The 12,643-nt window shown below is 34.9% G+C and overlaps 1 protein-coding gene across 1 annotated transcript in view; it reads left to right on the plus strand.

The window, feature by feature from the left end:
- The window catches only part of LOC148944248 (uncharacterized), a 270,221-nt gene that overhangs the window by 22,558 nt on the left and 235,020 nt on the right, over positions 1 to 12,643 (plus strand). Inside the window, exon 2 of the mRNA XM_089100235.1 lies at positions 4,476 to 4,621. Within this exon, the coding sequence (XP_088956361.1) occupies positions 4,476 to 4,621 (146 nt within the window). The remainder of the gene's footprint in view (positions 1 to 4,475; positions 4,622 to 12,643) is intronic.

Raw genomic sequence — 12,643 nt, forward strand, 5'->3', positions numbered from 1 at the left:
AATTTTTTTACTGTAGCACCGGAAATCGCTTTGTAGCGCGCAAATTTTGGGAATTGTAGCACTTTAGGAACTGATCGTGGTAGCAACCCTGTCCGTCACCAAAACTAGCATGCCTGAGGGGAGTTGCACGATCGGTTTTTCTCTCTTAAGGGCTAGGCACACGTAGCTGATTTCGGGAACCGATTTCAGCAAGGGTGTATTCCACGTCGAGTGACTATGATTAATGATGCTGAGGCGGGGCTTAGTGACGTTTTTCGGTGATTAATCATCCTTAAATATAGACAAGGAATGTACTAGGGCTTTAGAGCTTTAGGCATGTATTTAATCGTATTTAATGATTATCGTAAATTAATCGTAATTAATCCATCCCTGGGTCGTATACCGATTATTGCTTAATCTTCTTTTTGAAGATAAGCTTAATTCTTTTGATTTTTGTCCGGACGTTTCATAACCATCTTTTTACTTATTTCCTATTAATTTTGCTTCCCTCCTCTTGTTGTTTCTAAATCGTATAACTAACTACTCCGTCCCCTTACTATGACCCCACCTTCTCTCTTAATGAACTTATTGGGCTAATACTGTTTTTGAGGACAAGTTATAACAACATAACCTAAAAAGTGTTTTAAAGGAACTAGAAATTAGTAATATTTTTGCTAAATGATTTTCAAAACGTATCCACTTGTTAGGAACTTTTTTGTAGTATCACAAGTCAAGTGATGTTAAAAGATCAATAATAACTCATGAGAATGCTGTTTTGGTCTGCCAAAAAACTTTTAAGCAAATAATTTAATCGAAAGCCTAAAAAATAAGATCACCCAGAATCTGATGTCATAATTCTGGCATAGGTTTTGCTTGACGTAGAAAATATAATTTATAAACTGGAAAAAGAAGGAGTCTTTGAGAAACACGATACTCATTTCCATTGGCAACATAAACAGCCGTCATTTTGGAAAGTGGAACTTTTCTCCCCTTTTGTTTATTTTCCGAGTGGGCTGCTTCCGGGAGTGAATGAATAATAAATGGTGAGTTGACACTTGTTAAATAAACAGTTTTGTATTGTAATCCAAAAATATGGTTCTATTTCGGAAAATCTTCAATGTTTGTGGGCTTACATAAAAGACTATTGTATCATGGTTGCAGCTGTAGCTGCAACCTAGTAAAGAGCGAACCACGGTCCATAGTAACCAAAAGTTAAAAAAACCCGTTTAGAAAAAAACTACCCATTGAAAAAAATTGGCATCTGACAGTGATTCAGAAATGGTAACTATTATTTCGGTTTGTCCAAAAATAAATGTTTATTACGAAAAGAATTTTATGGTGATTTTGAAAAAAAAATCTGAAACCCTCAAAAATAGTGTCTGATCAAAATTTAAAGTCTACCATTAGAATCAGCACATTCGAAGACCTATTTATGGGAAATTACAGTCCCCCTCCTTTAATAACAAGGAAAATGACGTTTTTGCATGGGTAGCACTGATATGTCTCCGTTTTATTTTATTTTTTTTCTACCAAGGCTAGGGGTGACCAGCACACCATAAAGAGATGTGTAATAGCTCATTTGAACGGAAATTAAATTTACTAGTGCCCTTTTAAGTGGCCAAAAAGATTGGAGGGCAACTAGCCCCCCTCTCTAAAGGCCTCCTCCCCCCAAAGTCATCCAATCACAGTTTTGATCCGGTATCCGGTAGGCTGTCGCTGAAAGGTTGCCTTGGGAAGTATTGCCAACTGTTTACATTTCTTTTATTATATGTTTATTGTTATATATTCAATCGTTATTGACTCACAAATTTCATAAGTTTGAAATTGTCGCCTGTAATCAACATCCCATAAGGTGAGCTTAGACAACCTTTTTTTATATATGGGGTTTTTGCTCTAGGTGCTTAATTATAGTCCCAACCTGTATTATTATAGCACTAATGGAAGGCTGGCTGAAGTCTAGCTTCGTGTATTAATGCCCTTAAGAATATACTTAACAGTGTTATAACTGGCAATATTATCTTGTCTTCAAGCCAAATATCATTAATAATTACCTCTCAAAGTTTTACAGTTCAATCAGCAAGCAAATATTTTTGCCAAAATTTCTAAGGAAATCTGATTGCCCGTCAAACTCAGTTACTCTGTTTTCTGTCATGATGTATAAAAAACATGATGTTATCAACCAGAAATCCCGAGCTTTTTAAATCTGAAAGAATTGAGATAAGAAAGACTTCAAGAATTTCTCTTCATCTGCATCCTTCTGGAAATTTTAAGAACGATATTTTTGGTCATCGCTACTCTTAAGTGCTTTCTTATGTTTCTATTCCCTTTTTTCGTAATTTCCGATTTTATGATACTGGGGTAAACTTATGTTTTACAATTCGATAAATAGAGCAAGATCGTTTTTTGATACGACATGTTTGTTATGGATTTGAGATTTAAGGCTTAATTAACATTAATAAAAAATAACCCGTAATGCCCTGAAATCAACAAAAGCAGCAATAAAAGCAGATAAGTACGGATAAATATGATTAAGGACTAACGATCAGCTAGATCCTAAGCCGTCCTTGACGTTGACAGCTGCTTCCTAGCGACAGCTTTCCCTGCACAACAAAAATCGGGTAAAACAGTTTTTTTGCATGTCAAAAACCAGTTAAAAAAAATATATATATAAGTAACTAAATACAACTATTAGTAATATTACAATTAATGAGTCCCCCTTGTTGATTATAAAATTGTAAATCTAAGTGTTAGACATAAATCATATTTGGCAAATTATTGGCCCTTGCTGATAGAAATAAAGTCTTTAAAAAAAAATTTCTGCCTCATATTTAGAATTCCTAGTCCCTTTTTGGCTCATTTGTTTAATGTATATTTAAATCAAAATGGTCAAAAATCTTTTCCATGCCATTAATATTTTGTATATTTTGCCACAAGATGGTGATTCTAACGTTACTATGGAAAGTCTTCCAGCGTTTGGCAACCACTCTTTCACTTGGAAGATTTGATTCATATAAACTAGGGATTAAAGTTTTTATTAAGACCTGTATTTTGGCACTGTATCATAGCAATGTTACTCTTTTGAAAAAAGGATAATAATATTTTGCTCAGCTTTTACGTCAAGGGGCCTATGAATCTTTTTGACATCGGCACGTTTGTTGATCGGTTATTGCTCTTGGAGTTCAATCATAAGTGAGACCTCTTTGTCTTAAGGAGGACAGGAAAGGCAATGGAAGAACACGGAATCAAATGGAGAAGAAAAGCTTTCCTGGACTTAGATTATTCTGATGATTTAAGCATCCTAGATGAAAGTGTGAGCAAAATTAATTAACTTTAAAGGTTTCGCGAGTTCAGGGTGCTATAATAGGTTTGAAATTAATGTTGAGAAGACTATCTCAAATTTATGACCTATCTAAATCGTTTTTTTAGGCCAGAATATACCAGGATGCCAATTTTCCCGGGAAAATATGGAGCCATTTTGGAGAAAAAATACATACATACATAAATAAATAAATACACAATTATTGCTCGTTTATAGTATATACACAATACATATATATATATATATATATATATATATATATATATATATATATATATATATATATATATATATATATATATATATATGAGAGAGAGAGAGAGAGAGAGAGAGAAACTTAATATTTTCCTTATCTAGTTTTTTTAGCGCTAAATTTAAATCATTACCTTCATTACTTTTAAACCAGCTATACAACTTACTATTTTCCCTATCTAATAGATAGATAATTTCACGAGTACATCATATTCTTGAAAACCATGTAGGATTATAATCTAAACCCAATTTATAATGTCTATTTGCGCAGTTCTGATGATATTGTCTCAGTTCGGTTCAGTTCTAATATAAATTATAGCTGTTTGCAAAGAAAAAACCCTCTACTCTCTTTTGCTTAGATTAGCCTACTTTGCTTTAAGCCATCTTCTGTTTCTCTTTTCACCCTCTTTTTCCGGTTAAGGGTACTGCTGTATTATCTGTAACACACGCGCGATATTGTACAGCGAACATGCTAGAGAAACTAGTCAAACGGGTTTCTTTCAACGGACAATTCCTATGCTGAGGATTGCAGACAGTGATTTATCACTGCGTTAAACTTTTGTTTTTCGGGGTTTAGGGGCGAAAATGTTAGGTTAGGTTAGGTTACGTATTTAATATATGCTATGATTTACCCCACCCCCCTGATGCGCAAATATATAGCCGAAATTTGTTTCTAAACTATCATGTTTTTATCCTATTTAGTTTTATTTCATTAGTGTTAACCAAACTTCACTTCTCGCGTGTGTTACAGATAATGCAGCAGTACCCGGTTAAGTCTTTTATTATTGTACCTTTTAAAGTTCAAACACCTTTTAAAGTCTGATTTTTTTTATGTAAGAGATTTCAAAAATCCTATTAATTTTAACCTTTGACATGAATGCTCTCATTTAAGCTCGTCTTTTGAATCCTATCTCAATTTTTATAGGAAGTGAGGCAGTTAATGCGGAACAATGGATTCCAGTGTCGGCAAGTTCATATCATTCCTGGATCTGGTATTGCCAGGGTCAGCCTTATTGACCCAGACCCGTCAATATGGGAAATCTGGTCAGAGTTACAGCAACAGTCTACATCGTAAGTAGCTCTCTCATTTTCATCATTTCGGGCTTGTATCAAAACCTGCTTATCAAAACGTAGTATCCCGATTTAAATAGATACTGCTATCGTACCTTGCATTTTCAGCTTGAAATATTTTTTTCTTTTTTTATTTTCATACTAAATTTAGTTTAGCTAAGAGAGGTAAGTTATTTCTCGAAGTTCTTGTGTCCTTTTTAAGGGTTGAAAGCTACTGGAGGGTAACCTTCTCGGATTCTTTTCTGCTATCCGGCCCAACTCTAACCCCTACGATATCTAGTCAAATTTTGTTCAAGAACTTCAAAATTTCTAATAAGTTTGTCTTCGGGGTTGATGTCAACCCCGCAGCCCCAATGTTAGACTTTATCTTACCCTCCTATGGTAACCCAGCCCCCCAGAAACACAAAAAAGAATTAAAATAAAGTAAAATGTAAAAATAAATACTATAAGACATTCTACACCACACATTCTGCCTAGCCTATATTTCGAAATATTGGTAGAATAATCGAAAATTCCTCTTTCTTAATTATTTTTGTTTCTCATACTTTCTTTCGCTGGCCAATTTTGTATGTGGGGTGAATTTCCAGGAGAGGAATAACCTAGCACCAGTCTGTGTGCGTGCATAGATGTAGAGGATTTTGTGTGAATGTGCGAACAAGTATATGTTTATGTGTATGTGCCAATATGCTTATGTATGTGCATAGTTGCGTGTATGTATGTGTATGTATATGTACATGGATGTAAAGTTTTATGAATATGTTTATAATGCAATTTTACTTTAGAGGTGACGCGATGATTTGTTCAATCATCAATCTTAACCGGAATAGCATATAAAGACAAAAAATGAGCTTAAAAAGAAAACTATGTAAAATGGGACTTTCGAAGACAGCTCATTCGTTGACTTGGAAAAACCTATTTGAAAATATTTCTCTGTTTGCCTGTTTGATGGAAAGGCCGTGGATTTTCTCAGGATCCGAGTATATAGGAAGCATCAAAGTTATGGACTTGAAAGGACCGAAAGAACAGACAAAACGGAGGCTTAGAGGCGGAAGAGGCATAAGGTTGCATGTATCTAAAGAATACATTGTGCAACCCCTTGTATGTTAATGCTAATGAACCCAGTGTGAATTATTTACTAATTACCACTATTTAAGTGGAACAAAAAAGTCGCTTAAAATATAGTTTCACACGAAGTTGTTTTCATCTGTGGAAATTTACGCTAAAATTAGCTAGGTATTTTTGGGAATGCAAATGAAGATATGTTTGTCCAATTTTATTCTCACACAAAAAGGGGATTCAGGTGTGAAAAACAAATATTGCCTGACATGGATTACATGTGGGTGCATATCCATTGAAAATACAATTAAATTAAAAAAACATCTTTTTTCATTTAGGCCAAAGCTAATTAAGTATGATCTAGATACGTGCGGATAAAAATATTTGAAATCAGGTTTAGCAAGATAAAAGTGGCCAAAGATGTCTTTGACCTTTACTTTGGCATAGGGAAATAATTCAGAATTTCAAATATGTAATGTGATCCTACTTAAAAAAAAAGATCATTTTAATAGCCGGCTAATGGGAGTATTTCCACACACATTTCAGGCTACTTGATTTATTGTTTGTAATGTTGTCGTTTCCTACGAAAGTCACGGTTCTTTTAGGACCCTATGGTATTTTTTTTTCTCCGAAGGGGCAAATTGAAGACCACTGCGCAAGGTATACTGAAAGTTTTATGACGGAGAGGGCTCAGGGGGTAAGTTTCAGTTGCTCCTAGATATTTTAAGCTCTACATCGGTTGACCTAATTATTGCGTTAGGATGTTTTATAGAAAATGGCGGGGAGGCACGGAAGGCTGTGACTTGAAGTTTGGTAGTAATAGTAACTTCAGGCTCTCTACCCACCTCCTTTCCAATTCCACCCAATAATATTCTCTGAAAAATTCCTTCCAATTAAGGATACCTGAATATTGGTCATTTCCTTCTGCTATATTCTCAGGGAGATTTTTCAGTCACCGAGGTGACTTTCAGTCAGGGGTGACTGAGATTTTTCAGTCACACCTGAAGGTGAGTTCATGCATCTTTTGTAAAGTGCGTTTAATTTCGTAAGGTATTTAAGTACCAAGGACATCAAAATAATACCATGTTTTACCCCTGGACCACTTTAGGCCTATTCCTAAATTAGCCTAATTTTCAGATATTTTCTTTTGTAAGTTCAAAATTATGAAGTTTTTATGGCAGTACCGCATTTTTGTAAGTTTTGCCCATTGCACCGTTTCGTTTTCACTGTCCTTGGTATCCTATGATTTTGATGGAATGATGGTTAAGTGTGGAGCCGTCCCAACCGAGTGGTTAGCGCTACGGATTGAAATCCTGAGGTCAGGGGTTCGAGTTATCCTGGTGTCCCTGGTTAGGCCTATTTTATTTGGAACGGGGGTCCATGGTGCGACTCTGTAAGCTCAGCCAGAGTAAACCCAGCTCTAAGTGGGTACCTGGAGAAATCTGGGGGAAAACACGGGAAGCGTCGGATGATTTTCCCCCAATCACGCACTGCACTCCCGGCCGAAGGCATTGAATGAGGAGATCGGTGCCTGTGCAACACAGACCATTGGTTAGCGTGCGAAAGAGTTTTTTTTTTCAGTTTTTAAGTGGATAGGTTCGATACAGGTTGCTAATCTTATCGCAAATTTATCTCAAGGAATTGAGTTTTCCTTGTTGAGATAAAGTTTATTTTTGAACTACCCAGAAAAAATTGCTATTACACTTAAAAAAATATTAATATTAGGGATGAAAGATTGCCCAAGGCTGTGCTTTTCGGGCAACCGTCTAGGTCTAAACGGAAAGCAGATCGTCCTCAGTTGGGGTGGGAAATGTCGCAAGGAAAGATTTAAAGGAATTAGGAACTTCCTGGGAGGGTGTAAAGAGGGAGGCTTTTAATAGATTGAGAAGGGAATGAGCGTGCTTAGCTGTGTTGGCCTCAGACGGCAAGGTGCTCCAGTAAGTTGTTAGTAGTAGCAGTAATAATATTAACCAGACCAAAATGCAATCTTCGGAAGTTGTCGGTTTTTTAAATAAGTTTTATATGTGTGCTACAGTCTGCTAGTCTTACTGAAAATGTTATTATTCAGGTAACCTTATTCACGTAACATTTCATTTTTGACCGAGCCTTAAAAGTGTACCATCCCTGCAAAAAGGACCATATACTGTACTAAAAAACAGCACCAGAACTATTTTAATGGCTTGTCTCTAAAGACGAAAGCGTGTTAATAGAACAAATTCTGACTTAATAATGTGCAGAAAAATTGTAGTCAACAGATACTCCAAGCGCACCACCACCTTTTCGTACTTTTTCACTCTTTTTTATAAATAAATGAATTTTTACAGTAGGCTGACTTTTTTCTTCGAATTTATTTAACGAAAAACAAGTAGGACAACAGCAACAATCGACGGGAAGAAAAGAGTCAACTTATAGAAAATTTATCGTAGAAATTCATTTATCTATAAACAGAAAAAGGGGGGAAAGGCGGATATTCAGGAAAATCTGTTGACCATAACTTTTCTGCGTAGCCTATACGAAATAAGAACTGCACTGTTACCATTCCTTCTGCAACAATTTTATAAAAAGCACAACTGAATCTAAAAAAGTTTAAGAATTACCATACAACTATCGAAACAACGCAGACACCACAGTAAAAAAAAAGTGAGTCACAGCGAAGGACTGGTTTGGAATATTGAACCAATCTTGATAGAAAGAAGAAGATTTTAGTTTCTGTTTGTCAAACATATGCAATTACAAGGCCAATTGCTAAAAAAACACCCATGAACGTGTAATTGGATAGTTTACATGTGTACACCTGTGAGAAACACAAAGTTTACTCGTGACCAATAGTAACTTCAAAACCGTTTTGGTTTCTCAACTGACTTAAAATTTCTAGCAACAGAAACAATCAGTTTGGGTTGTTCTTATCACCTCAAAATTTGACACAGCAACAACAGATGAATAAGGCGAGGCGATTTGAATTTCGTTTCTGGCAAGCGCTTGAGGAATAATATGATTGGCTTGCGAAAATCCGTCGAAAAAAAACTGCTCTTTCTACTTCATCATTTTTTTAATTTTTTAACACTTTTCATTTTTTTTTTTAGATTTGATAGCAAAACCCATTTTCGTGTCAAAAATACTAGATTTCTTTTAAACTCCGGGATTTAAATATTACATTTCTTCAAGTAAAGTGTTTTTGCTTCATCAATTTTTCTCTTATTTCTTACAATTTTCACTTACTTCTTTTTTTTATTTCGATGGCAAAACTCTTTTTCATGGCAAAAATTCTAGTTTTCGTAAAAATTCCGGGCCTCTCTACTTCATCAAGTTTTTCATCTTTTTAACAATGTTTACTTCTTTTTCGGATTTCAGTAGAAAAAAAAACCGTTTTATGTCAGGAATTCTAGTGAAAATCGCTTGGAGCCTCAGGAGGTTTGTGAAAATACGCCGAGAAAATAAACCAAAGGAACATACAATAGAATTCACACTTTTGAATGCTCTCTTTGAATCCTTCTAAAGGTCAAGTATTTCCGTTTTAATTCCAAGCTGCTTTTCTAGCTGTCCTCTCTAAGACCTTTTCTCCTACTTCGGGGATTATTTTCCTAAATTGTTTCCATCTATCTTCTACACTGTCAAAATTTAAGCTCTTTAGCTCCATATCAGTAGTAATCAATGTTATACTTTGCGTTCTGCCCTAGCAATTTCTATGTTATTTGCGTACTGCCATAGCAATTTCAACATTATTTTATAGAAGCTCTTCACCTTTTCAAAGAGAGTGAGAGCTATGCGTGTCAGAAAACCGGTGCGTCTTGTTTAGCAGCCAATTAGCCTTAGCTAGTTAAAACTGTGCATAAATTCTTGATTTTTTAGTTGTGTTACTTAGGTAATAAAGGAACATTTGGTATTCTTTCCTAATTTTGAGTTTTTTCTTAAGAAAATGCCCCATCTTTAACAAATTTTGCCTTAACTAGTTAAAACTGTGCATAAATTCTTCAATTTTTGTCGTTTTTCTGCTGTAATAAATGAAATTTTGTTTGTCTTTAATTATTTTTAGAATTTTCATCTGATTATGGCCCATATTTAAAAAATTAAGCCTTGGCTATATAAATATGAACAAAAACACTTTATTTTTTGTCGTTTTATTAAGTTCCTAAATGAACATTTTTGTTTATTTCCTCAGATTGAGTTTATTCTTAAGAAAATGGTCCATCGTTAACAAATTTAGCCTTAGCTAGTTAAAACTGTGCATAAATTCTTGATTTTTTGTCGTAATTCAAATGCTTAATACCCCAAGCATATGCGAGTCAAATTTCACTTTAAAGTGCTGGCATATCTGATGAAATAATTTAGGTCGTATGATCAATTTAGTAAGGAAACTCGATATCCTAAAAGTGTCTGATTCAAACTTTTACCTTTGAGAATCAATGTTGTTGTCCAGACAAGTTTCTGGGCCAACCAGACAAGTTTCCGGGCTAATAGCTGTATGGAAATACTGTGGGTACATATGGAATCCGGTTAATAGCCTGTAGCTTAAAGGTATCTGAGATCTCGCCCCAGTATTGCATACACTATTAGAGATATCAAAATGATATCTCATTTGCATTAAGCTAACTCAATTTGCGAAAAGAAAATTCCATTTACACAACTCTGCTCTGATTGAATTGTCGCCAGCAATGGATCGAAAATGACACGTAATCACTGCTAAGCCTTTTGTTATTGCCAGAGGATTACCCAATTCGCTTCTTAGTGTTAACTGACAGAGTTCCAAATACGAACATTTTGAAAAGCAGACAGGTTTTTTTTGTTGTTAAAAAATTGGACACTATAATACCTGAGTATTGGGATTCTCCAGGATTTTTATATTAGTGTTTTAATACTTTTTAAAGTTTTTAGGACAGCATAAATCTATTTTTAGGTTGCCTCATCTAATGATTGACAGACTATCTGTCTGTTGATTTATAAATACAACTACACCTTCAAAGGAAAGCTACACCTTCTTGAGCTATTTAAGGTATTTTTAGCTTCTTTTTTTACTAAATTTCTACCTTTTTTTTCAGCTTTGCACCCACTTTTGCCAAAAATTGTGTAACTGCACATGAAAATCTTTTTCCTTAAAATTTGATTATTAATTTTCCCTATTTGATTCTCAATCTATTTTTAGGCTGCCTCGTCTAATGATTGACAGACTATCTATCCGCTGATTTATAAATACAACTAAACCCTCAAAGGGAAGCTACCCCTTCTTGAGCTATTTGGGGTATTTTTAGCTTTTTTTATACTAAATTTCCCCCTTTTTCAGCTTTGCACCCACTTTTGCCAAAAATTGTCTAACTGCATAGGAAAATCTTTTTCCTTAAAATTGGATTCTCAATTTTCCCTATTTTTCTTAAGATGTATCTAGCTGCGTAAGTTTCTACTTAACCAAATAAAACAACCAGTCTTGACTTTTATTGTCCAAGAAATGGCTGAAAAGTGTTTTGAGGGAGATGGGTTGCATGGAGGGTTGAGTTGCACGAGGGTTCAGTTAAAGGGGGTACAGTTACACGGGGGTTTAGTTAAATTGGGTCGAGCCTGAAATCATGAATTAGAATATTTAATTGGCTGTTTGGGGATTTTCAGACCTAGGTTTTTTAGGTTTCCGTGTGTGTTTGACTCCTGGGATGCGTGTATAGGAATTCCCATGTTATTTGCTTGCATGTATAGGAATTCCCATGTTATTTGCTTGCGTGTATAGGAATTCCCATGTTATTTTCTTGCATGTATAGGAATTCCCATGTTATTTGCTTGCGTGTATAGGAAATCCCATGTTATTTGCTTGCTTGTATAGGAATTCCCATGTTATTTGCTTGCATGTACAGGAATTCCTATCTTATTTGCTTGTGTGTATAGGAATTCCCATGTTATGTGCGTGCTTTCATAGGAATTCCCTTGTTATTTGCTTGCATGTATAGGAATTCCCATGTTATTTGCTTGCTTGTATATGAATTCCGATGTTATTTGCTTGCTTGTATAGGAATTCCCATGTTATTTGCTTGCGTGTATAGGAATTCCCATGTTATTTGCTTGCATGTATAGGAATTCCCACCTTATTTTGCTTACTTGTATAGGAATACCCAGGTTATTTGCTTGCGTGTATAGTAATTCCCTTTTTATTTGATTACGTGTATAGGAATTCTCACGTTAGTTTCTTGCGTGTATAGGACTTCCCAGGTTATTTGCTTGCGTGTCTAGGAGTTCCCATGTTATTTTAAGGGCTTATGTCCCCTCCCATGCTATTTTAAGGGCTTTTGTCCCCTTCCTATGCTTTTCCAGGAGCTTATGTTCCTTCCTATGCTATTATAAGGGCTTTTCCGTGTGGTTTTTCTTTACTTAATTAACTGTTTAAGGGTTTTCAGACCTAGGTTTTTTAGATTTTCGTGGATGTTTGACTCCTGGGCTTTATTATTTGAGAAGTTAACTTTAGTATTTTGTGGTTTTACGTGCCTAAAATCATGAATTAGGATAGTTATTTACATGTTTAGGGTTTTCAAACCTAGGTTTTTTATGTCCCCTTCCTATGCTATTCCAGGAGCTTATGTTCCTTCCTATGCTATTATAAGGGCTTTTTCGTGTGGTTTTTCTTTACTTAATTAAGAAAAACTTAATTTTTCATTAAGCTGTTTAGGGGTTTTCAGACCTAGGTTTTTTAGATTTTCGCGGATGTTTGTTTCCTGAAGTTTATTATTTTAGAAGTTAAATTTAGTATTTCATGGTTTTATGTGCCTGAAATCATAAAATAGAATATTTAATTAGCTGTTTTGGGTTTTCTGACCTAGGTTTTTTAGATTTTCGTGGATGTTTGACTCCTGGGGTTTACTATTTGAGAAATTAACTTTAGTATTTTGTGGTTTTACGTGCCTGAAATCATGAATTAGAATAGTTAATTACCAGTTTAGGGTTTTCAGACCTAGGTTTTTAGATTTTCGTTGGTGTTTGTTTCCTGGAGTT

The sequence above is a fragment of the Artemia sp. Qi Xiang Cuo genome, chromosome 14 (assembly GCF_049724085.1).
Source record: "Artemia sp. Qi Xiang Cuo chromosome 14, ASM4972408v1, whole genome shotgun sequence".
In the NCBI taxonomy this organism is placed as follows: Eukaryota; Metazoa; Arthropoda; class Branchiopoda; order Anostraca; family Artemiidae; genus Artemia; species Artemia sp. Qi Xiang Cuo.